A 27,104-nucleotide genomic window follows, 5' to 3' on the forward strand; every position below is an offset into this window, starting at 1 on the left:
AAAATAATATTGGAACAGCAAAATGTAATGATTATAATTATTTTATATTGTACTAAAAGTTTGTGGATATTGAACATAATGAATTTAATGATTCCACGAGAAATCATACAATAAAAGAGATACGTTCGATTTAAAAATATGTATTTGTGTAATAGTCTGGAACTAGTACAGAAATGTAGGAAAAAATAAAAATACACAATTATTCTTAATTTGAAAATTTAGTAAATTTTAGGAAATTTTTGATAACGAAAATCAATGAAAATATTCAATATATAATTTATCCACGAATAAGTGATCCTAATTTTTATTTTCAATTTTGAAAGAAATATTTGCAAAAGGCTTTAAGCAACTTCTCAGATCGACCGACAATTAATTTACCAATCATTAAACTCAAAATGGAGTGTTTTGACCCTTATTGGCTAATTTTAGCTCCTTTCTGGTAAATAAGGCTTTCGTAAATTGGCCATATTGATCTCTTTGTAGGGAGATAAGCGTCTGGATCGACTGCTGGCACTTAATTACAAACAAGAGAGAACAAAGTCCCTCTCGCTCTCTATTTGCCCGCCGTCTGCGCTCATTATTGCGCGTCGAATTTTGGCGAAATCCAGCGGCACTCGCGCTGTATAGTGAATAAGCCACAGGGATCAAATTCTCTGTCAGCCGAGATAAAGCCGGCCGGGCTGACGAGGCTGTTGATGCCCCGATCACCACCCTATCCGATAGGGTTAGATAATATTCCGTCAATTTTAATTAAAATGGGCACGCCCTCTTGCTTGTTCGCCCTCATGTTGATGCCGATTAACGTCTCGTTTCGACGCAAGAAATTTGTTTGAAAAACACACGCCAATTTTAAACGCTAGCAGGAAATAATTAAATTTCTATTAGCTTGGAAACCTTCGTACTTTCAAACTATTTCACATTTTTCAGACTAATTACAATCAAGACAGAAGACTTTGAGTAAAAATGCGATCGACGGGGATTGCACGATTTTCAGCGACAGTGGCGCAATAATATATAATTTTACGAAAAAGCAGCAACGATTTTCTGTAAATGAGTAATTATCAAGCTTGCAATGGAAATAATTCGATTATGTTTGTTATCTAAAAAAATATTATTTTTTTTTTCAACCTGGAGGGCTAATTAAATTTTTTAAAGTACACTTTGCCATAATTGAAGTGTCAGAGCTGCCCGAATGCAATTATATTTAATAGGAACATCCAAACGCGAGAGTGGAGCACATTTTCAGCGTATAATTGAATTAAGATGCTGAATAAAAATATAAACTAAATTTTAGCAAAGAGATAAAAGATTCCATAATACGTGGGATTTCTTTCAACTCTGGAAATTACACAATATATATCAATTTTGAATGAAAGGTGGGAACAAAATTCGGGAATATTGAGTTATTAATATTTTGAATATTAATATCCGTGAGGAACGGAATTATTCTGAATATTCTGAGGGATTTTTTTTCTTCTAACAATATATTGGTAAGAATGCCGAGGGCGTTTTGCGGAGTCGAAGATAACTGCAATATTATCTGAGCTGGCACTTTGCAAGTTGCGCAAATCCGCAATTAGTTTGGCTCTTCTTACCCGTGGCGACGGGCGTCTGGCGCTTGGTAATGACTTGCCTTTTGCTTACGCACGACGCAAACTTTCCGTAATTGGAATGGACTCGTTGCGTATTCTCACAGTCAATAGCATGCTCTGGCAAGCAAGTTTACCAAGAAGTCCATAATTCAGTCTTGTAACAAGAAGGACAACAAAAATTTTGGAAACCTCAAGAAAAATAAACATTTCACTTGGAAAATGTTTTCCATCAACTTGAAAAGAGAACTTGAGATCGAAGTCAAAAATTATTGTCTTTTCCAATCCAACCAAACTAAATTATTCAGAGACGCGTGGTAAATTCAAAGACTGTCCGCTCTAATGCGCACGGGTGCGTGTCAAAGGATCTCTCAAGTTGGCTGGCAGAACAAGTTGATCAGGGCTCAAGCACGCATTCACCCAGCGCGAGATAGCATTGAGGTGCCGATAACTTATGTGACGGCACAAAAGACGCAAGTGGTGTTTGCAAGTGGCATATGTAATTAAGATAGTTTTTATTGATCCGCACTTGTAAGCAAATATTTTCACCAAACTTCATTTTAAAGTTCCTACATAATTGCAACTTACAATAATAGCACCCTGAACAAAACCTACGGAAAATTTTAACAAAAATAGTCTTTAAAGTACTTTTAATTTTGTTTTATTAATTTAATCATAATTAATAAAAGTAAAAGAGTAACATTTTTTACCTAGTTAATCAAATTAATTATTCTGGAATTTACAATTGTTTAACTGCTGCACTTTATTGGTTTTAAAAACTAGTTTTTGTGCCAGCTTAGAACAAGCAGTTCAATTCCGGTGCCAATTTCATATTTCAATGCCTGTATGTTTTCAAACTGCAGTCTGTATCAGGTTATAAAACACAGTGTTTAGAATGAAAATTCATTAGAAAAGTAATTAATACTTTAACTGCTTCATAAAATAACCTGGGAAGGTTTTGTATTAATTATAATTTTTCATCTTTGCTATGTTTGACAGTTTTAAAAAAAAAAATACAACATGCAAAACATTTTTTGATTTCACTTGGCGTATATTTGGCCATTCTATCTTCTGAAATATTCAAAATTGGCCTAGTTCCCATCTGCCTATTTGATTTTCAGTCTAAGCAGCGATTTGTGGAGTGTGTCGCTGCTCTTGGCGTGAAATATTTTCATCAGATACAGTCTAGCGGCGCTCGTAAATTCGCTGTATCAAGAAGCGCAAAATATTGCCCCGAGGAACAAGTTTTCTCTGCTCAGTTAGCGAGAGAGGGGCATGAATTTGCACCCATATTCAGCATCTTAACCTCAGCAGTAATGCGTGCGCCCATTCCTACATACATACGTAGATATACACGCTATGCAGATTCCCCCAGCTCCCAACACGCCATTCCAAACTCTGTGTGTATGTAGATATTCAACAACATTGCACAGACAAACCTTGATTTCGCTTTGAAATTCGCTCTTGTTGGATCCGCGACAAGGAGAGCAAATTTGAATACGCGCGAAGCTCTGCTCTGACGTGTAATAATTAGCAGCGCAGTCAAATATTATCCCTTGTGCCAGCAGACGAAACAGAGTGTCTATATATCACAAATTTACTGTTAAAACGAAATGACGGGAAAAATCACCTTCATAGAGGCGAAAATTCAAATCCTTGTTAAATCTACAAAGAATGTGGAATTTAAATGATATTATACAGTACTGAAAGAGAAATTCACGAAGAGTTAAAAGCAGATTTTTTTGTAAGATGGATCTGAATTTGAAATATTTTATGTAAAAACAGCGAGCAAAATAAAATTTGCCAGAAACTCTTATGTTAAAGAGAGAATTTATCCAATATATCATAATCTTCTGCGTTTCAACATATAGAAAATTGTTATCAATATCATGTCAAAGAAGGGTCGAATCTTATCCATAAAACATGATGGAAAGTTTCACCTAACGAAGTAGTATTCACGTTTGATTGTCTTATTTTGTTTACCCTCAATTTAGGGAAACAACTATATGAAGAAAGGATGTTATTGAAAGAGAAATTGATATCAAAAACGCCTTTCGTGTTGGAGTGCGATTAAGTTTGCAAGAGTGAGGCTCTCCCTTCAATAGGTTCGTTAGTGTGTTTTTGAAAGATGAGAAATTATCCCAACAGTCGATCAATTTTTTCATTCCCTTCAAGGCTGTGTAAAGAGCTTTTTCTAGTGGAACAATTTCACTTTTGTTATAAGAAAATCAAGTAAATTGATCAACTAGCTTCGGAGGAAGTCTTAAAAACTTATGAAGAATAATTGTTCAGAGAAAAACTCAATTTTTAATTTAAATTTCATATTTAATTAGGTAAACCATTAAGGTTATGTAGCTGATCCTATCACGGCTTTATAAACTTTGACTAATTGATTTAAATATAAAATTAATAAATAAATTGCATTAAGAATTATTTTAATTGAAAATTTAATAAATTGAAAAGCGAATTATTATTAATATTATTATTAATGAAAAATGTATGCTAAATTCCTCTTTAAATCGAGTTTTTTTGCACAATTTCAGATATAATTTCATTTTTCCAGTTCATTTTTAAATATTATAAATAATAGCAATATAATTTTTTTAATTTGCATAAATATTTATATAAAAAGAATCGTTAAAAAATAAGGCGTTAAACATAAAGACTTATAATTTAGGTCACTACGAGCATCCTCCTGGTTATCCACAATGCAAAAGGAAGATTATCCAGACGTACCTTGGTCGCTGGAGGAAAAGGGCAGCGCCGTCAGCAGCAGCCACAAAAGCAGCACCGACTGCCGCCTCATTTTGTCCACTTGTGTTTATTTCCCGCACTAAAACTCACTCCGCAATGGACCGAATCGATCACAAAAATCCAACTTTTTCCAGTCAAGATGGAAAAAAACCTCGGTGTTTTAATTGGAAAGAGAGAGAGAGAAAGAGAGACTGTGATGCACGGGTTGCAGCGCAGCAGGGGCGATGTTGGTCCCAGCACGGTCGGGATGCCACTGACTACCCTTGGAGCACCCTTGGTGGCGCGGCCGGCATGCGCGCGCCAGACCGGCTCACATCTGCGTGCAATCGCCGTCGAATTTTTCTTCCAGACCGAAGCTCCGAAGCGAAGAAAATTTGGATTCGGTGGAAAAGGAATGGCGAATCCTTTGATGGCCCCGGATTAAATGCAAACTGCCCGATTTGATCAGAGAAGGGGGTGGTGGTCGAGCAAAGGCGCACCCACGGATCGTTTGCGGATGAGGAATTTTTTATTTTCCAATCATCGTTTCTTTAAACTACCCCTGTGTCGGACAGGGAAGTCACTCACTATCAGAATCAAAAGTAATTTCAAAGCTAAGCTTAAATAGAGGAGCAAACTGAGCGTTTTCCGTTATTTGAGGTGAATAAAATATGATAATGTGAGATATAATTATTTAAAACTAAAATAAGAAGTCTAGAAAATGTAAGTAGAGTAAAGCTTATTGAGCTGCGATTTTTTTAAACTGGATGTTTATATATTCACATGCTCTTTTCAAATGTTGATGTGTACCGCTTATAATCAAAATCAATAAATTTTGTAGAGTTTATAACTATCAATTGAAAAATGAATTAATGTTTTGAAATAAAACCCATTTTTGTCTATTAAAACTCTTCTGGTACATACTTCTTTATACTAATTGTTAGAAAAATATGCTAATAATTAATAAATTTGCAGTGATCGTTTAAGGAATTCTCAGTTTTTTGCTGGTTTTTGGTTATTAATTATTTTAAAAAAATCCACCAATTAGCAGATAATTAACCTAAATTTTGCATGCATTCACAATGTTATAGTTAATGCGATTTTCATTTTATAGAAACGTTTAATCATCACTACCAATACCAACAAAACATTTACACATTTGTATCATGGAAACTCATTAGAGTACTATTAACGAAAATTTGAATGAAATAATCAGCTCAAAATTGATGTTCAATTAGAATTCCTCTTTGCCTTATTTGAGTGAAAGTGTAATCGATTTTTCACTCACTCGCATTGAGGTTGTTTTTTGGCCACATTATTTGCACACATACACGCTTTGAAGTTTGAACTCTTTTGAAGCATTGGATAAGTTTGGTACTTCTACAGAATAAATATTTTGTTGTGGATTCCGTGCATTCAAAAGCTAATATTAGTTTTAGGCTTTCAAAGCAAGGTAATTCTAATTACAGAAGATTTGAGGAAATCTAATAGTATTCCTTGATTTCTATATAAAATATTATTTATATTAAATGCATTGCTATGTTTAATTGGCAAAATAGGACGTGAGAAAATACAAATGTGATTTAATGAATTGCACGCGGATATGCTTCAAAATATGCACTCTATTAAATAATCATTCAAAAACTTTTGCGAGAAAAGTGAGATTTCATCTAATAGTGACTTTATTTCTTTCAAGATGACAATTAACTTTTTTCACTTTGAAAGAGCGTAATTATTGTCTAGATGAAGTCCGCGTGTAATTGCTCCTCGTTGAGAATTAACAAAGCTCTCGGAGGATATTTTTGCAAGTATGCACATTAGCAGGGAGGGCACTCTTTCTTTCCCTTTGGTCCTGTGGAATCATTATAAATGCGCCGCTGGTAATTACACCGAGCTTGGCACAAAGTGGGTCTCGTTTGGCCAAATTTAATGTGCGCACGCTCGCGCAAAAGCTTTTGTTTTCGGGGCCGCGAATTTTACACCCCCCACTAGCTCAAAACACGCCACGATCTATGTGCGAATTATTCAAATAAGGCTGCAGCGAAATCGGCGCCGGCACCTAATAAATTCCGTATTAACGAACTCTGCGCACGCGAAATTTATTATTTTTGCAACCGGCCAGAGTTTAGTCGGTGAATTTCGCGCACACGCGTACTGGCTGCCAGCCAAGCCGGCCGACAAGACACTCTGTCACTTTAAAGAGCGAATATTCGCAGGGTAATATCGAGGACACACTGCGGAATTTATACATAAAACCGGATGCTGCTGCAAATTCGCGTGCAGTCTGCTGTAAAAGCAACGAATTTTAAGACGCAAGATGCTTTTAATCATTATTTTGCAAAATTTAAAAATCGTCTATTTCATAATTGTATGATTAAATGGAAAAAAATGTAAACAGTAATGATGATCTGTGATAATTGATGAAAATAAACATTTAAGTAGAAACCTGAAGAACGAAAACAGAAATTATGTACAAAGTGCTTAAAAATTAGAAAATAAAACAAAAGTTTTGATATATACCTGAAATTTGTGCCTAGGCTTTGTTATTAGTCCCATTAGTTCATTAAAAAATGGATAAAAAAATTCATTTTGATCAATTGCATTTCAGTTTTAAAGTGTAGATAGCCATTTAATTTTAACGTAAGGTAAATATTTTAATATTTCCATGCATAATTTGCTAATAAAAAATAAAAAGCAATTCTGATTAAATATTCAAAAGTTTGTTAAAAGACTAGGAGGGTTCCGCTTGCATTTTTAATTCCGGTTGGTAAAATGTTAATGAAGGGCTGAATATTCACAGGCGGTGCGTACTTGGGGCGAGAAACAGTCAAGATTGAGCATAAATAAATAGGAGGATTAGCAGAGGCAAACAGCAAAAAGCCCAGGCCTAAGCCTGCAAATTGAAATAATTACAGCGAACAAACAGGGCACGGCATAATTTTGCTTTATGCGCGTCGGGCGTGCGAGTTGGAACGCGGTGGCAAATCATTCCAACTGGCCCTAGCGAAATTCGTTTTTGAAGTTGCCATTCCACAAAAAGAGAGGGGCATTAAAAATATAAAACGTGTTGTGCTGAAGTTGGGTTGATGATTTTTATATTCATGGCGGCGTAAAGTTTTTTACGAGCTCGCCTCTTTCTTTGGGGCGCATTATTATAATTCCTGCCGGGATAATCGTCGCTGCAGTGCCTCGCGGTGCTGCACTCATTATGCATACATACAAATGGCACGTGCGATTTGCGCGTGAAAGCAACGAGGCCAAGCATGCAATCCTTTGGAATTGGCCTTTATGCCACCCAAGTACTTTGCTCTTTGACTTCCAAAAAGAGAGTTGCGCAAGTACGCCAGCTGGTATTGCGAGTGCGAATAAATGTTAATTTTTCTATCACACCGAAATTTTTTTTTTTTTTTTTTTTTTATAAAAAAGAATTTTTATTAAGCATGACGGAAAAATTTTAAATGGTTTTGTTAACTTGAAAATACACGTTCAAATATTAAGAAAAAACTAATTAAATAAATATGTATTTTTATTCGATTTCATTATGAATACACTTATGCCAAAGGCCTTACACTCGTGCTCGTGCGTAAGGCTTACACTCGTGCGTAGGGCCTTACATTCAAACGTAGGGCCTTACACAATCAGATTTTTTATTAAATTTCAGTTTTATATGCTTTAAAGAGGAAATTCATTTTTGATTATTTTATTTATAAATAATTTTATTTTTTATTTTTCTAGGTCAATAAAAAAACTTTTTATTGGAAAAAAAGAGAAGAAAGGGTTTACAACTATAGCAGATGTCTGTTCAAACGTCTGACATTAAAAGAGACGCGGCCGCCGCAGTAAAACTCATTTAACTAAAATAATATTGTCTATTTTTAATATTTGGTAAATAAGATCCAAATACACAACACAAACTTTAACTTGCCAACCAGGAAGTTTGAGCCCAAGTTAAGCCCAAATATATTATGTGAGTTAGCAAAATTTATGAAATCAATAGCAAGTTTACAGATAAGTAAATTTTTTTTATGTCCAATGCATAATATTTGTAGCATCAAGCCATAAAACAATAAGAGAGATGCAATAATCATAATCATTGTATTGGAAAACTCTACATTTATTCGGACAACTCCGCATTTTGCATATATTATTTAAGCCATACAGTCAGTTCGATGAACGCGTAATGGGAATTGCATTGCAAACCTCTAATCTACCGCATGTGCATTTCCGGTTTGAATGAATCGCAGTTTAATATTGCAGCGTTAAATATGCGGTGAATTAATTGCAAACGCAGATCCAGGCGGCAGTCGGTGCAGTTCACTGGGTGGATAATCGGCAAACATAAATTGCATTTAAATCCCGTAATTAATCGGCATGTCGAATTTCATGGCTCGGCTGCAATTCCTAATGTTGTTGTTGCCAATGAAAACATAAATCAGCGAGCGCGCATTGTTATGCATAAATCGCTGAATTAATAATTAGCGTTGTAGTATTTGCTGCTCGCCGTGTGTGCCAATCTTGGCAGACACTACAATAATGCACTCCGGCGGGCGAGTAAGCAAGCGGTGTTTTGTTTTGCCACTGAAATGCAAACTGTATCTTGATTAATTAAATATTTAGAGACGTGAGCACGAGTGCATTCGACTCTAATTGGATCGCCGACTCTGTTTGCTCGATTACAAACGCCAAGGAGCACCACTCAAATTGCTCCTGCCGTTCAATGCAAATATTGCTGCTGCGTATAAATAAACATGATGATTGATGATCTACATTAGACAGGACACGTGATGATTTTTTTTATAATTTTTTTAAGCATGACAAAATTACTCACGTCTGTTTGAAATTTCTTTATTGGCCGTTTTGCATGACTGTTTTTAGTAAATTTTGACTTAATTTTGATCTCACAATAAGTGCAGAAAACTTGTTTTATGCTTGTTGAAAACTTGTTAAACAGCTCTACTTCCAGTTTTGGAACACTCTATTTCATGAGCAAAAAAAAGAGATAAAAAAACTTATGAAGGCGTTTTCTCTAAACAGAGCAGAGAGCGAAGTACTATAATATTAAATTTCTAACACTTAAAACATGAATAATCCTCAGCGCAACTTCAAAATAAAGGATACTTTCAAATAATGATGTAACAATTTGGACAAATAAGCAACAATAATATGTAAATACTTTAATAAAAGTAATAAACGAGCTGAAATAATGATGAAAAATTTAAACCTCGAAGAACGCCCGGTTTCAAATTTTCATGAGATCCACCTCAAGTGTTAACCATTCAATTTGAAATAATGATATTTGCTGAAATATATGAAATTAAAATTAGCAAAAATTTTAAATTATATTCATCTTTTTTATGTTTATTCAAGAGAGAAGATATAATATTAATTTTTTTCTTGCAATCCTAAAGAGTGAATTCTTTGCTAGAGGATTATTAAAAACAATGAAAATGAAATTTAAAAGCAATTCCCTCAAACAAGAAGCAAAAAATTGACTGGGTACAATTTTTTATAGGTCGCAAATTTAGCGCCCCTCAAACCAAAAGTGATTTGGGACGCTATTTCTGGCATAAATTTGGGATAAAAATCGGATTTACGACCCACGCCACTACCAAATGAGTAAAAATAGACACCATTACTTCAACCTAAAAGCAGGATTAAGAGGCATTGCCCACGCATACATCTCCGAACGCACATAAACAATAGCCGTAGTTTTGGCAATCTTGTCCGTTTTGCATTGTTTGTTAGCCGAGATTGCGTGCGTGGGACATTCCTTTTTAGCCAATCTGCTCCTTGAATCCCCTTATATTATTCGCGGGCCCACATTTGTTTTTTCTGCGAAGGTGCCTTGCGAATCACGTCTTGCAAAACAAGAAGCAAATAACGACGATCGGCCTCGGGGCCACACTCGGCGCAAAAACCACTCCTGCCTGCGAATACATTGAAAGTAATAAGGCGGCGAATGCGAAAGGCCTCGTGTGCCGCGCGATTTCCGCCCCGGGTGCGCTTGTTGTGTTACAAACCCGCTTTCAATACCCTCAAAAGATTTTCAATTTTGAAAAATGTTTGTTCTGCTTTTACAAAATACATTTGTTTTCATAATTATTTTTGTGCTGTTTTTAGTTGAAATTTTAAATAAAATTTTAAGCATCAAAAATTATTTAACTCATTCATCAAAAACGTCAGCCATCCATCAACAAATGAATAAATAATACGCGACGTATTTTGAAAGAAAATAGCATTTATGTTAATTTCATTATAAAAAGAGCGAAAATGTGAGTTATTAATATAATCATTTATGCACTAAAAAATTAAAAAAATAAAAATGGGACCAAAAAGGGGGCCGAAAATTTTCTCAATGCGATGCTTAGCAACAAAGAGTTATTATCGAGAAACGCAGTGAATTTTACAACAATGAAACTTAAAACTATTCACAAACACATGAAAAAACCGCGAAAAACTGTAATTGTTGGTATTGTCAATGCTTGAAAACGGTTAATTATACCAGTTCACAAGTTCTTGAAAGAATGGTGAATATTTTCACTGGAGCAATATGAATTTGAATGTAATTTAAAACATCTCATTTGTTTTTAATATAGTGAGGGTGAAATTGTTATTTGATCACACAAACCAAAATTATTCCAGAATATTTCCACATCCATCTTCATAAGCGAGGTTCAAAATCTTAATATCGTCGTGGTTCCAGGAAAATTGCGCGTTTGGATTTTTGCGCGTCACGATTTTTGCGTCTTTACGGTTCATGCAGGTTTACACGACAGACCAAGAACTTTTAACTTTGTTTTCGCTGCAAATTCACTATTATTAAATGTACTATACACTTTAGCAGGTACTTTAACTTTTAATGGTAATATTAACTAACTTTTCAGAAATTTTTATGCTGATTCAAGGTTATTTACCATGATAAATATTGAAATTAAAATATTCATGTCCAATGACTGGCAAGATAGAGCGGAAGTAGTGGCAAATAAGGAAAAGAAATTAAATGTTCTTTCTATCAGAAGGCAACCAAAATTGACTAAACAAAACTAAAAAAGTTTATCATTATGGGGAAATTATTAAAAGTAAAATTTTTTTGTTCGATAATATAAATGTAGAAGGGTTTGCTAAAATAGCTGGCATTTGGCGTGCGATTTTTTTAAATTAATTTTTAAAAAAAGAAAATGAAGAAAATTAACTAATCTATATTTTTGCAATAGTAATTAATGATGTAAAAATTTTTTTTCGATGTGATACGGGGTGCGAAATTCAATTTTTATTTATTCTTATGCAAAGAAATTTTTTTGGAATTTTTTCAGAATAGCCAATCGATTTTCCGTCTGATTCTGACCCCGAAACTCAATTTTCATTAAAAAATTCCATGTACTTAAGAAAATACAGGCAAAATTCAAAAGGTGCTTTTTCCGAGCATCGAAGCGGTCAATGAAGAGTCAAAATACTTGCTTATATTGAATGAACGACTGCAAATATTTGTATGATAACATCAGTGATACCATAAGCATTGATTCCATACCAGATTTATTGAAAATGTTTCCGTTTTTCACGTGTTTTACGCGTAAACTCAACTTTTCACTATGCTGTGGGCTTGAGGGCTTCATCAAAATGACTGGAGGGTAGCAGCTGAGATTATTTTTTGAATTGGTTCTAATCTGTATTTCCATGCCATCTTTTGTCTCGATTCATAAGTAGACTTCCTCCACCTGATTCCACAAGAGCATCGGTTTGGTTCAAATATGCAAAGACGCAAAAATCGTGACGCGCAAAAATCCAAACGCGCAATTTTCCTGGAACCACGACGATATGTATACTTTTTAACTGCCAGGCCAAGTTAATTATGAAACTTGGTTTGAAAAATATCAAAATATCAAGTAACTTTCCCCAATTGATAATTCATATTGATATTCACAAATCCAAGATGGCGATTTTTCGGCTGGGTTTTTTTTATCTCAGCCGCCTCCTGTCATTTGTATATAATGCTGATAAAAAAACAGTCTGGCCATTTTATTATCACAGGGAATTTGCGTCTCTCATAAACGACTTGCTTATTGACATAAACCGGTGTGCTTTTTTTTTTTTTTTACCTTTGGAATTATAAGAGACTTCATAATACCATAGAAGCGATTAACATAAAAGATTTTAAACATTCTAAGGATTTCCATTATCTTTGTTTTGAACATGTATCAAAAATTGTATCTAGGTGGGTTTAATAAATGAGTAAATAATAATATTTATTTTACTGAGAAGTAAGATTTCTTTTCCAGGAACAGAAAATTTGATTATTCGTGGATTTGAGTTGTTTAATTGCAGCTCAAATTACACGGAATTTTTTATTCTCCACTCCCTGTTAAGTACAAAGTAAGGGAAGTTAGGCAAGTCCGTTGAACTACGTTTCCGCGGATGCCCTGTGGAAAAAACCTCTAACAGAGATTTAGCGCGTGTTGGCATAAAATTTGTACCTGTTTAATCTGCCTTCAACACGTTTCGCGAGAATCCAATCGCGTGTGATTGCAAAACGGGCGAAATAAATTGTGTAAAGTGACTGTCCCCTTCCTTGCTTTAGGCGTGAGCAAACGAAGTTTGAGGCATTTAAACAGCGAGTTTCGTAATTCAGCAAATATTTGATAGCAGTGGTTGCGTGGGAAAGGGAATTTTAATTGGATAAAGTGAATGGTGGTGCGCAAACAGCCTTTCTCCGAATGTGTCTCGTCTCCCTGTCTCTCCATGCTGCAGTCGAAAAATCAACAAACAAGAACGCGCTGCTTCGGGTAATCAAAAGTCGCTGCTCCATCCAGGCTAACTGGTTGTGCCTGGGAATGAGCGTTGGGCTTTTTAATTGGAGTTTTTTTTCCTTCATTTTTTTCTGAAGGGTCGGAAATTTCAAATTTTTTTTAAAAATATTTAAAAATTTATTCATCTTATAAAGAAATTAATAATAAGGAAAAATGTTTTTCTCGTGATAAAGGAAATTTTCAAAAAAAAAGGGAAAAAATTTAAATAATTGAATAAGTGAGATAGTTCAATAAGGCTGATTGATTGATATATTTTAATCTTGAAGTGAAAAATTGCTAAAAATATTGCTCTTCTTTCACCAATCATTCTGCACTTTTTCTTTCAACAATTAATGCTTTTTCCTGTCATGCAAAATGATTTAAATGAAAAATTTAATTTAAATATAATCTATTAAACTCAAAGAAAAATTAATTTAAATTTATCTGATCGTTTTAAAAGTTATTTAAACTGTCATCGTTGAATGCTGACATTGGACATGACCAGCCGCACTAAAAGCAATCTGAAACGGTTGCCACTTATGGGACTTGTGTGCTAATCTCCGTAATTCACTTAGCCCTGCTGGCCAGAATACAAATCTCGTTGTGTCGGTTTTCTCAACTTGGACGGGCTGTCAATGAGCCCTCAAAATTGGATTTCCAATCGGCGAGGCCAGAGGTTGGCAAACACACACACATTAATTAACATAGGCACTTAGCAGGAGAGAATGCATGTGTCAAAGTGATGGGACGCTCGTACATTATTCGTGCATTAAAATACATCACGGGCGCGCGAGAGGGAGGTGGAATAATTAAGGACGTACACTCAAACATGCATTAGTGTACAAACTCAAGAGTTAAAGTATAATTATTCATACAGCAGAGAGTAATTTGAGTGCGAGAATTCAGCCGCGAGCGACAAATTTCGCTGCGCTCTCGCACTTCAATTATAAATTCAACTTGGTGCGGCGATAACGCGCAACGAGCCCCAATTTGAATTCGCAAGCACTGCTGTTCACTTCAAAAGTAATGAATTTAATTTTTAACTAATAAATAAAAAGAAAACAATTTTTTTTTAAATTGATTGAGATGGAAATATTTTAATACTAGCTCTTCCATTTCACTTTGCTTGACAGAATATAAAAAATTCAAGTTTTTTCAATTAAAATATTTATCTTGGATCAAAATCGAGCTGTGTTATTTATTTATTTGTCCTTTTCTTATTTAGATCTCAATTTTTACTGTAAGAAGCTCTAAAGATAGGTGGAATTTGAATAAAAAAATAAAGCAATGAGTAAATGCTTGCTGCTGCGTAGAGCTTTTATATTGCAAATATTTCCTAGACCATGATATAGCAATTTTAGCATGGAGGAAGGTTTTGTTGAACTTCATTCAAAAGAGTTTGTTATTGCGACATATGCAACGTACATTGAAAGCCTGCAGCAATACGACTTGTACCATAACAATACATTATTTCCCTTCTGCAGGTAGGTGGTGCGATGAAATTACAATATCTATAAAGAAACACTTCAATGATTGCTGCAGCACCGAGAAATCCGAGTGCAATTTAACTAACAGCCTGCAGTCCAAATGTACTTACAATTGATGTACATGCACATGAATGGGGGTATTGATTTCATGAGAGCGACTGATTAAAAGTATTGGAAAAGCACGGCATAAAATATAGCTTTTGTCAAGAGGAATGTCGCTTGTTACACAAAAGGATTTCCTATAAACTTGATATATATTTATCAAGCTCAGATTTTCCGTTTCTATCGCTTATAATTTTTAGTCTGTCTCAAGGAGAAATCATAAAAGTAAAAGATCCCTCTTCTGTAATAATTTTCATTGTTGAATTCAAAAACAAAATTCCAAGAATATTTGCTAGAATTCCAGTTGAAAAATTCACTCTTGGTTGAAGGAAAAAATAAGAGGTTAATAGAAATATCGAATATCGACACATTATTCCAGATGAAAACGCCTTTGACTGGAAAAGTTTATGATTTTCCTATATCCATTACGATTGCGATTTTCTTTTTGAACGATATTTATTTTCAAAACGATTTTTTTCTATCTTTTGAATTCATTGAAGAAAATTCATCAATGGATAGTTATTTTGATTAATGTTTTCAAACAGTTTTCTAATTAAAAAAAAAAATCTAATAGAGCACGGCAAATTTCGATTTTTTTTTTAGAATTTCGATTTACATTTGAAGAGCAAATTGATCAGGTAGAAATAATCTTTGAATCCGATTGCTTCACCCGAGCGGAGCTGCAGTCTGTTCTGATTTATTTAAGAGTGACAAGGGTTTTCTCTTCGGCAAGGGCGGTCGTGGCGGTACACAAGAGTTGAGTGATGATTCAGAAAAAAAATACTCGAGAGAGGCGACGACTGCCTGATTATTTCCCGCCAGCTCTGCTCGAGCGATACAGTGGCACACTTTTTCCAAAGCACTTCTACTTCCCTCTCCTTCTCACAATTTTATTTTCCCGCTGGGCTGATTTGCGTCTGCCGAGCTGCGTGTGCAAATTAAAATCACATTTTCGCGGCCTTCTTTCGTAACCAACCAACAACATTTATCTGCCACTCGCTCGCTGCGAAAAAAGCTGAAAGGCATTCTATTGATTTGGCATTACACTTCCATCGGAAAATGACCCGAGATGCAAAATAAGTGGATATTTTATTTTGCCATTTTTCATTTGAAGAGGTATTGGAATTTTTGAAGCAAAACTTTGAAATTTTCACATTTATGTCAAATATATGGCAACTTTTATTATTATTATTTCTTATTATTATTTTTGTTGCTTATTTGTTAAAATATTGATACATCACATTGTTAAATTCAATTGCTGAAAAAAATTTATTTGAAAAAAAAAAAATGGATTGCCGATTTTTTTTATGAGCATTTTATCTTTCATTAAGGATCATAATATTTAGAGCTTAATTTGTAATACTTAAAATTATCACAAAGGACTAAGATAGTAATTCAGAGTAAAATTGTTGGAACTGATTGGAATGGATTTTTATTGAATAACCAATACTTTTTATCAGTGCAGATTCAAATTTTTTAAACTTACAGGGGGATCCATAGTTTAAAAAATTTAAGTTAATATTAAATCCTTAATTATTTTTTTTCTTGTAAATACGCTTACAATTCAAAAAAAAAATATAGGATTGAAATTTTAAATATTAGTCGTAGACATCCTGGTATGTTTCCAGTTAAGCAAAATAATTTTAAATCATTGATAATCATTATTTTTTCGCATTATATTCTCCGTTACCTTAATGAGCAGAAGATTTTCTTTGCAGTATCAAATGATAAATGCAAACGCAAAGATCATGCGAAACAAAAATGGACAAAACTTGGGCAGGAGTGAAAAGTAGCGTCGTTGGTTGGCAAAAAAGAGAGAGAAAGAGAGCTCGTAATAAAAGTTTGCACCCTCAAGGAGACGCTTTCTCTCTTTATTCCTTTTTTAGCATCAGCACGTCGTAATTCAAAAGTTTACGATTGCCTTGCCAGTTTAATTATGACTTGCATAGAAAAGCGGCTAACGAAGTAGGAGAAGTCTCGCGACGCCAACAAATCAGCAAAAGAGGAAAAATAATCGTGTTTTGCCGCTCGTCATTTCTGCCTCGGGCGAATGTATTTATTGGTCCTGCTGTTTCCTGCAAGTTTGCCTGCAAGCGAGTTTTACAACTCCGCGGGGAGCATCTTGCCAAAAGTTTATATACGCGCCAAACTTCGAGGGCGAACCCTATCGCTCTCAAATACATATTTCGCTCTGCGGTCTGCCTAATTAATTAGTGATCGCGCGTTGAATATTCATCCCTTTCAGCTCAGGCCGATTGGCCGCAAAGTCCATCAGAAACAACTGCGCACACGGTGCAAATTGATTCGCTGATTTGTTGTCTCTGCAGCGCTTTGTCAACATCATTAAAAGTTTCTCTGGCAAATCCATCTAGTTTAATCCATTTTCATACCATAGACAAAGTTGTGGCCACTAGGATACGGTTAAGTCCTCTTAATGAAGCAGGAACTATTTGAATTTCCCACATATTCAAGATAAAAAAATCCTATTTTTTGTGTTAAACAAATATCGAATATTTCTTGGATTTTCAATGCTCAATTTATTTTATAGCTTTTTGAACTTTTAAGATTACAAATTGAACATAATACTTTCTAAATGTTTACATTTTTTTGCACTTATAGTTAGAAAAAATGTAAATAAAAGTCATCATATAATGAACACAAAATACATTTTTATCAACACTGACAACAACTTATAATTTTATAGGACGCATTTAATTTAAGTTGCGTTTATTATCTCACTGCTGCACTTAAACATTTTCAAATGCAATACGCATCCATTTTGCCTCAAGGCCATAAATGCATTTATAACTTTACTACGCCGTCAAGAGTATATAATTTTCATCTATGTTTCACTGCACTTAGGAAGTGAGCCGATTGCAAGCAAAGACGAAAGTAGACGTTTCAAAGTTTCATTTCGCGCTTGGAAACGTTGCTTCCAACCACAAAGCTTGACGAGAGAGATGAAAATATGAGGCGCAGCAGAAATAATAGGCGAGTTAGATGCGCGACTTGCTTAATTGCATGCGCCTGAGCGACATCGTCCCACATTTCTTTCAATAGAGCAAAGCTTCTCGAGGTTGGATGGTTGGAGATGAAAGATTTATAACTTGGATGCGCAGCACACAAGAAAATATGAATTCAAAACAAACACGGAGTTCTGGTTTGCAAAATATTTTCTTTCCAATAGTTTAATTGACAAAGATTATATATTTGTATTCAATTTTTAATTCTTGTGCGTTTTTTTGGTGAAGATAATAATTTAATTTGAAAAAATTTGTACATTTTTTAAGCAGTATTATTGAAATATACGCTTTTCATTTTCCACTGTAAACCTTGATTTTCCAAGGAACACTGTTGACATTCTTTTCAATTGTTGCCAAACAGAACAACAACAAAATTATAATTTAATTATATAAAATTTTCATTTCATAAAATCAAAATTAACAATTATTAAAAAATTTAAAATTGCTGCTATCTTCTTTTCTTGACAAATATTAAGTTGTTGTTTTAAATTGTATACATTTTAAAGTGAAATGCAGGAACTTTAGACAAAAATCTTCACAGAAAATTGAAAATACATATATTGAATATTACAAACTGGGCAACAAACAAAACACGAAAAACATCTAGCAAATAAAATTTGACACACATAATTAAAAATTGAGTATAAGTATATTAGTGAATTTATATTATTCACTTTGAACCAAACTTGATTTTGATTTAAAGATCCAACAATTCATAATCTTTCGTCAAAAACTTAATTTTGCTATCACTTTCCGGAGGGTTCGCGCGGCTTTAATTTCATCGATGAAGTGGCGGGACGAGAATAGCCGGTGCTCAAAGTGTAACGATCCCATCGCAATCACCGCAGGACATATTTATTTTGAAGCACATTAAAACTAGCTACTCGCTGCTGCCGTTAGCACGCGCACACCGAATAATTAATGTGCGACGGGCCTGGCGGCCATTAATTTTCGCAGGCTGACAAATATTTACCCGTCCCTGATGTTTATTCCGCGTACATTTTTGCTTGTTTGCTGAATGTCTCGCATTTCCGCATCCACGCTTAATTGCCCACGGGACCAATAAAAATCTTGCAGACGCTGATGTTGGCAGTTATACGTGGCCGTTTGTTTAATTCCGGTCGAAGAGAAGAGGAAGAAGCGACGTTTGATGAAGAGACGCAATTCTGTCAAGATGAGAATCGTAAAAGCGCGCTCAAGTAAGGAGCCACAATGAGGCGGGTAATGGCGCCTCTTAACTCAATCATTTACGGCCAAGACCCAAGACTCGCAAAAATCTGTAAAAAAGAAGTCGTTCCATGTTTTAATGTGCACTTTTAAAGGAGATATATTATTTCTAGTGAAAAAGAAGATGGATTTTTTGATGTAAATGAAGTAGGAATTTAAATTTCAATTGAAGCAAAAAAATATTAACGCAGAGGATTTATTAACTTAAATTGAATTCTCAGTGCCTTTTAAATTTCTAAAAAATAAAATTAGTGGCCACAGATTTATTGATTCACAGTGAATGTCTATAGATTAATATCGTGATTTTAAATTATCTTAAATTCTAACAGTCCATCAAGAAATTTTTCTAGATTTTGAAAAGGCTAATGAACAATAAGCAATATAATTCATGATAATAATTAATTTTCTACAAAAAAAATAATAATAATAAAATAAAAAATAAAGCAAAGTCAACAAAATAACTTGGATGTTCGTTTCTTCAGCTTGAAAAACCTCCCTTAAATCAACGAGGAAGCAAAATCGAAATTGCCTCCAAGTGACAGTTTGTTTGAGAGTGAGAAAGTCGTAACCAATGCGGTGTCTCATCCTTAAGTTTGGCCGAGAAGAAAAATCACCGTTTTCATCGGCCAACTTACTCATTTCGGCGTGGGTTTTCTCTCTCGGCTTCTTTCAAACACAATATCCAACTCGGCGAAAGTAAACACAAAGCGCGCGGCGACGGGCGCTATTATAAAGAGTTTTCTGCAAAAATCATTATTGTATAGACACGCAGAGTGGAGCGCAAAATATATATTGGCTGAAGCAAAGTTTTAAATGCGGGCTGGGCGCGTTATTAAAAAGGGACGGCCTCGCTGCTGTCGAACGAGATAACAAGAGACGCGAAAACATACACAACTCAAAATTGCTACTTGGATCGAAAAGAAGGAAAACAAGGTGCCTCAAAGTTTTCGCAAACTCTTATTCCAAAAATCCAATTACCTCGTCGGTCTCCTTTTTCTTCGATTCTTGAGATGCGCTCGAGAAATTTCATCTTCCATGAGCTAATGCGTTTTGAAAGCGCGTCTGTTCAATTTGCATTGGTTGGAAAAAGCTAGAGCTCGAGCTAATTTAGATCGCATCAACTCGAGGAAGAGTGCACTTTTCCGTCGGTCAAAAGAGCTGAGCTCTTCTTTCTGAACTAATAGCGCAGACCTGACGTACGATGATGGAGTTCGGCGCTCTTATGTGAAATTGAATAGGGGATTGCCTAGGCACTTTCAACATTAAGATGAAATCACGTTATAAAATTGTCTGCGTAATATTAAATTGGAGGTTGATATATACTGTAAACTTTTTGATTAATTCTGAAAAATTTTAATTATATAATATCATTAATATCATTTACTCTTCATTAATCATTATCCAGTAGAAGTTTCCAAATAATCCCTATTTTCAATGTTTGAAAGTTTAAAAGACGTTCAAATTTGATGCGAGATATCTCTCTTTACAAGCTAGACTTTAAGGTAATTAAAGAGTGTTCATAAAATGGCAATTTTTATGTTATCTATTATTATAATCATCTATGATCTAACAAATATTAATGGAGTTGACAGATGAAATATTGAAATATTTATTTCACAATTTTAGTTTCATGCGGTGTAATTTTCAAGTTCAAAAGTGTTTTGTTAAAGTTTCATAATTTGATAAATATTTTTTGAACTTCCGCATTTAATATTTTTAGAGCAAAGGTAGAATCTGCTTAAAAAAAATAGAAGGCGAGCTATTGAATTAATTGGTTGGGGGGATGTACACTCACTATTATTATGGTTTTTTCCTCTTTTATTATCTTCTAAAAAGCGATTGTCTTTTTTACTGGGAAATTCCTAGAGACGCTTGATGCAATTTTTCATGAGCGCTGTTGTGCTTGTTGATAAAAGTGGGTTTGCTCTCTCATTATAGTGGAAAAACAGCCGCTTGAGATTTGCACAGCAGGATGCACCTCTTAATACAACAGCGCACAGCAAGAGGCTGAAGAGCAAAAAGCGGCCGAGATGCTTGCCAAGACCATCCGCCATCGTTTAATTCCGAACCCGTGGGAGCAGCAACGGGTAATATGCATTTGATGATATTTTACTAGCTGCTGCTCACTAAAAGCATCTCTGCCCTCAATGAATATTTCATACGATTATGATAAATTGCACTTGTTTATCCATCTTAATGCTATATTTAAATTTAAATTTTCCATTTCTTTCACCTCGTGGTTTTCTCTCAAATAAAAACACTTTGTCAACAATTTTTTCACTTCAAGTTCAGTCTGTCTATTTTACGCACAAATTATTTCCGTGGCCATAAGATTTGATCAAATAATTCTTATATGTGTTTATTTTTTGTAACTAATTTGTACACAAGTAAATTATAAATATTATAATCCTATTGTGACATTTAATAAAACATATAATTATTAATAAAACCCAAAAATGGAAAACTTTTTTAATGTTTAAGTTATATTGTCAAATTTACAATAATTTATAACATTTTTAAAGTTGAATGGTAACACTCGAGGTGGATTTCATGAAAGATTGCAATAAATTTAATAAAAAATATCACAAATGATAAGTTTTAAATTTGTATTTACTGTGGGGGGGGGGGGGAACAAGAAAAGAAAATACTCAGGAAATTATTATACGTTTTATCCGCAGTAAATTTAGCCGCACAATCAAAAAGCCACTTTCATCAGATAATTAAACTCACGGACTTGGAAACGAGAATTATTTTGTACAAGTCCAATTACAAGGGAATAATGCAAATGACGCTCAATTTGTGTTTCCTCCAATGTAAACAGGGTAATTCAGCCGCGCGCGCTACAATTCGGAATTCATCTGGATTTGTTCACACACACACATACAAAGTAGATTTCCAAGCTAATTTCGCGGCAGACAACACGCAATACCGCCGTCGAAACAAAAACGAAAACTGCGAGAGAGCGGCGTGGTGTACATAAATAGCAGTTCGTCTGTTCCGAGGGAAGAGAGAGAGAGTAAAGCTTCATGTGTGTTTGTAGCTGCAGAACTAGATAATGCTTTGTGGTAGGCGCACTACACACACACACCACTTTCATTCATTTGGATGTATAGAAATACAAAGGCAGCGCAAAAATAACAATGCCGTGTGTCGCACATTCCAAATAACTAGCAGCCATTTCCAGTCGCAACTTTTGTTCCTCGCAAATCCAGAGCCGCCGGCTGAATAAAAAAAAAATGCGAAACCGACCGGAGCTGCTTTTCGTTTTACCTGCTTTTGCTCTCTGCGCGTAATGGAGAACAAAAGCGCGTGTACTGTTCTCTCTTTCTGATTAACACCATCTCACGGCGTCCAATAATCCACGGTTATCAAAAAAAAAAATGGCACTCACATATTACGTAGTGACATGAAATAAATAAGAAAAATGAGATGATGATTTTTTTTATAAAACGTATTTTCACCATTTTCTGTGCAAGTAATGTCTTCATTTAGCTGTTTTACAACTCTGTACTAGTCAAATTATTCAAAGTAAAAATAAAAATATATCTCCTTTAATTAGTAAAAATTGTGATATATTTTTGCCGAGTCATCTCCAAGTAAATTCAACGTCATCTTGAAATTTCCATTTGACGTCAGTGCAGATAAGGAAGAAAATTTGACGAGTTTCAAGTTTCAAAAACGCACCGACGCATCACTTTCGACTTTTGTGTTTGCCTCAAATTTGATGAAACGCGGAAGTTAGGTACATACAAGAATTTATATACATACAAGTTATGCTAATCTTGGCGTTGTGTGGGAAGAAATTCAAATTGCGAAAACAGGTCGCTCGCTCGCTCACGTTGCCAGTTTGTATTCCTAATTTACTTGCACGCGCACCGAACTAAGTTAAGTTTGTTGTGTGAAGGAGTGCAGCCGAAGCGTGTTTGGTATGCAAAGTTGTGCAAGGCGTTGCGAAGGAAGGTAACATGACACAAACACACACGGACCGAGTGCAATATTAACTTTAATTATGAGGGCCACCAGGGGCGTCAGTCTCAAAGATCATTCAAACTTTGTCCGTGATGCAAATGCAAGTCGACCCCCCTAGATGTTAATAAGCACCCCGAGAGGATTTGGAACGTGTGTGTGTCTCTCTCTCAATTGTCACATGTGCAGAGGAAACCGGTGCAATAATGGTCACGTAGCAACACAAGGCTGTTGCAACTTTAGGCTCAACACACATTATGTTGGCAAGTGGATTTCAGTAGCGAGAAAAATGGTTTCAAATTTTGAAATAATTTAATTAAAAATAAGAATTTTTTGGAAATGAAGGAGACTGGCTTTTTCCTCGTTAAAGAATTTTTTTTTTATTATTATTAAAAAACAAATTAAATTGTATATGTTAAAATGTGGTGTATTTTCAATTTTTCTGATTTTTTTATTTTTCTTGCCCATGAAATAGGGTTGCAGTCCGTGACCGAAACCATTTGTTTTTGAATAAAAACCATTTTTACGAAAAAAAACCCGACTCCTTCATTTCCATGACCATCTCCTCGAGTGTCAACTTCTTCAAACAAAATTTATTGTTTTAGTTTCTCAATTGTGCCTGTAAACACACATCACAGATTAGGCCATAGTTATGTTGCCTTCAAGTGGATTTTGTTTCGGCAAAACTAGGCCTTTTTTTTAAATAAAAAATTCAAAAGCAACAAATGAGGCCCTAGAAATTTTCGGAAATTTTGTTATTTTACAGAAATGTTAATTTTATATACTCGGAGAAGATACAAATTTTAAAATATTAGCGCATTTTAAATTTGAAACTATTTATTACAGCTTGGAAGTTTTAGTAAAATTGTTGCAAGTGCCTTTTATTTCAAAAAAATTGTTTTCAACAATTAAATGGAAAAAATTTGGAAAAAACCAACAATAATTATTTTAAAGCCATAAAAAATTTCATTGAATGCAATGGTATTAAATTAGATTTAAAAAAAAAATCAACAAAAGGTCAATCTCTTTGTCCCCAGCATAATATGATTCATTTAAAAAAAATATTATTAATTGCAGACAAGATAATTGCGGATAATTCATTTTATTAAAATAACTGCCATAACAATCTCATTTTCCATTGTTTACAATGTATCTGGCTTATGAAAATGGTATCAGATGGAAATAAACGCGGCGTTGGACAATCCAACAAGTACAATGTTTTTCAACAAGCGCTCTGCTCTCTCAATCGGTCGTTTCAGGCAGACCGGAATGAGCACCACAAAGAGAGCAATCGCGACGCTAGAATAATGCACGTAATGAAATTGCATACGTTTGTATTAATAGTAGTGCAATTAAATGACAAAGCAGTGAGCGCCATTAATTAGTGCGCGCAAACAATAACGCGCGCCTTTAATGGTTGGTTCCGTCGTGCGCGAATATTATGCATAGCTAGTTGCGCTCCCGTCCGTCGGCCGGCCGACGATTAATTTTAATTTGGCGCAGGTATGCCCATGTGGCTCGCATATTTGCACTCGAATGGCAAACACACACACGCATGTGTAATTGTTTGCGTTTTCGCCCCGCGAGATTCGCCGCTTTTTCTCGCATAAGCGCGGCGACCGTGAAATTTGCATTTGCTAGGCGAGTCTAATTTAACGCGGCGGCCCATCGGGGCACAATGGCACGCATATTTGGGCCTCGTCATTTATGCACAAGTCCGAACAAGCCACGCCGATTATTCAATTTCGCGACGGCTTTAATTGTAAAACGCCAAATCCAAAGTTCAAACGTTTGCAACATTCGATCCAAGTGATTTCAGATAATTTTCATACTATTTACATTGAAAAGCAGTTTCTAATGCTTTTCCTCAATTATTGTTAAAATAAGTAGTTACGAAAAATTTAGGCTGATTTTAAACATTACATTATGAGTTGCTTCTGCTGAAGCAAATTTGTAACAAATGACCTTTTGTAATACCCTAATTACATAATTTTTTTATTTTCGAGTGCGAGTTATTTATTAATTAGCTGAATAGAGGAAATTTTTTTATCATTTTCAATGGAATTTTACATCAACGAATGAAATCTTGCTGAATAAATGTAATTATTGTAATTGTACTCACCTTTCTGGACGAGATCGTCAGTCAGCAACACGTCGCGATCCGCCGCAAATCCACGCAGGACGACGCACTTGTGGTGGTCTGGTCGATGGATTTTCAATCCTGGTGAGCACTTCGATCACAATAACACGCCAAAATCATCAAAAATACCACAATCGGAGTCAAATAAGTCACTGGAAATGTAAAGCAAGAATGAAAACACAATTTTCTGATTCCAAAATCCGACTACTTACATAAACGCTCGTCGTCTTCACTCTTCGCTTCCGGCGAGACAAAAACGGGGCCAAGAATAGTGGCTCCCCAACTTCAAGATGAGAATTCGCCATTTTTCAGCATACATGTGTGTCATCTGAGCAGGCTGGTGGTGTAGAGAGAGTAGAGAGTCTTCGCTGCATGGCTGACTGCGGATCTTGGCGGTCAGGATCAAGTCGCTGCAGGAATTTCTTTCAAAATCCTCTGATCCAACTCATCCGACCAATCAGAATTCTTCTTGAACTGTTTGTGTTCGCCGCTCGGCGCTCTGATGAGAGCAAACAAGTCTGCTCTTGTTGAAGTCAGCACATGGGGCATGAGAAAGGAATGAAATGATTCCTCATTCACTTCTTGTTAGGGTAAGACGCCGCTCGATTTTTGAAAGGTATTGAAGCCTGAAGATTTTATTACGTCGCATCATAACTCTCATTCATTCACTTTCAAGGAAATTTAAATTTTTATTATTTTCCATACATTTTTCTTTTGAAATTCAAAAAATAATAATAAAATTACTGTGTCTTTTCAAAAGTTTGGAGGGGTCAAAAAATTTTAAGCACCCCCAGCAACACGCATCATTGAAGAATGAATTAAATATTTGAAAATATTTTTTTTAAATTGAAGTAAATAAATTTTTCAGAGTTTTTCATAGCATCAAAATCTTTATAATGCATAAATATATTATGGAATTTATAAACATTTTTTTATGCACATGAAGAATGTAACATTAATTATCGATTTGAATATTTTTCGCAGTTATTTTGGAAGACTCTATCCCTCTTGGCGGTTGTCAACAAGTTTCGCATCATACTGTGAGTATCTATTTAATGTTTATTTTTTTAAAACGGTTTTGGACAATTCCAAAAACTTAACTATTTTTATTATAATTAAGTTAAAATATTTAAAATATCACCATATTATATGATTTTCACACAACTGCAAAAATATAAGCACTCGATCCCTTTCGATTCTGGTGAAAATTTGGACCCCTGACTGAGACTAATTTCATCATTTTGAATTGTGTCTGAGTTTTTCAACGCCCGCGGTCGTCGAGTGAAGAATGTTGTGATTACATATGCTCGTTGGAGTGTGCGGAAGTGCAAATTAATTTTCAAGTGCAGCCGCGTTTTGGAGCGTGAACTTGATTTTCACTCTCAGCCATAATTCCAAGCAAGACAGGCTTGATTAGAGCGCCTTGATGCAGGCACCCTGCTGCTGCGACAATAATTATTCAGGCATTTCGCGCTCCGGTATTTGTGTGCGTCGTCGATGTGCTATTTATTTTGTAACCGTTTCCTCGCAGCTGATTAATTGCATCGTCACTGATCGCATCGCCACCTCACACGCTTTGCTGCCCTTTATTGCATCACTAATGCTCCGATTGATTTTGCTCCACTTAAGGCGACCTAGTGCAATGCAAAAATTACTACAATAAAAAGCACAAAATTAGGTTGGCAGTTAAATGAAGATAATAAAACACTCACTTTTAAAGGGCATTTCTAAACTTCCACATTTTTTAATTGACTGACCAAAATAGAAACAAAATTCTTATTTCTATTCAGTTTTTTCCCTGTAAAGTGTAAATTCAAATATTTTAAAAGCCCATTAAATATTTTAATCAGTGGTTTTAAATCAGGGTAAATATTAAAAAATCTGGTCTTATTCTTATTATTAAAATTATAATTTTACATTAAAAAAAGAAATCTAAAGATTTATATTCAAGAAAATTCATTAAAATTTTGATAAATTTGTGTGTAGTACACGGACTGAAAAATTTCCAGAAAGCTTGTCCTGAACGTTGAATCTTTTAAATTATTAGAAAAAAA

General features: G+C 34.8%; 1 protein-coding gene across 2 annotated transcripts in view; it reads right to left on the reverse strand.

Moving 5' to 3' along the window:
* Positions 1–25,370, reverse strand: part of LOC132205775 (alkaline phosphatase, tissue-nonspecific isozyme-like) — a 153,511-nt gene extending 128,141 nt beyond the window's left edge. Inside the window, exons 1-2 of one of the 2 annotated variants that reach the window (XM_059635056.1) lie at positions 25,263–25,370; positions 25,033–25,202 (exon numbers count right to left, since the gene is read on the reverse strand). Coding sequence is in view for 1 of the 2 variants with exons in the window: in XM_059635048.1 (XP_059491031.1) it covers positions 4,326–4,395 (70 nt within the window). In the remaining variant the exon portion in view is untranslated. Of the gene's footprint in view, positions 1–4,325; positions 4,583–25,032; positions 25,203–25,262 lie in introns of those variants that run through there. The other variant, XM_059635048.1, reaches the window with a different exon arrangement.
* Between the last annotated feature and the right edge of the window lie 1,734 nt (positions 25,371–27,104).

This window comes from Neocloeon triangulifer, unplaced genomic scaffold (genome assembly GCF_031216515.1).
Source record: "Neocloeon triangulifer isolate White Clay Creek 2 clone unplaced genomic scaffold, ASM3121651v1 ptg000001l, whole genome shotgun sequence".
Taxonomy (NCBI): domain Eukaryota; kingdom Metazoa; phylum Arthropoda; class Insecta; order Ephemeroptera; family Baetidae; genus Neocloeon; species Neocloeon triangulifer.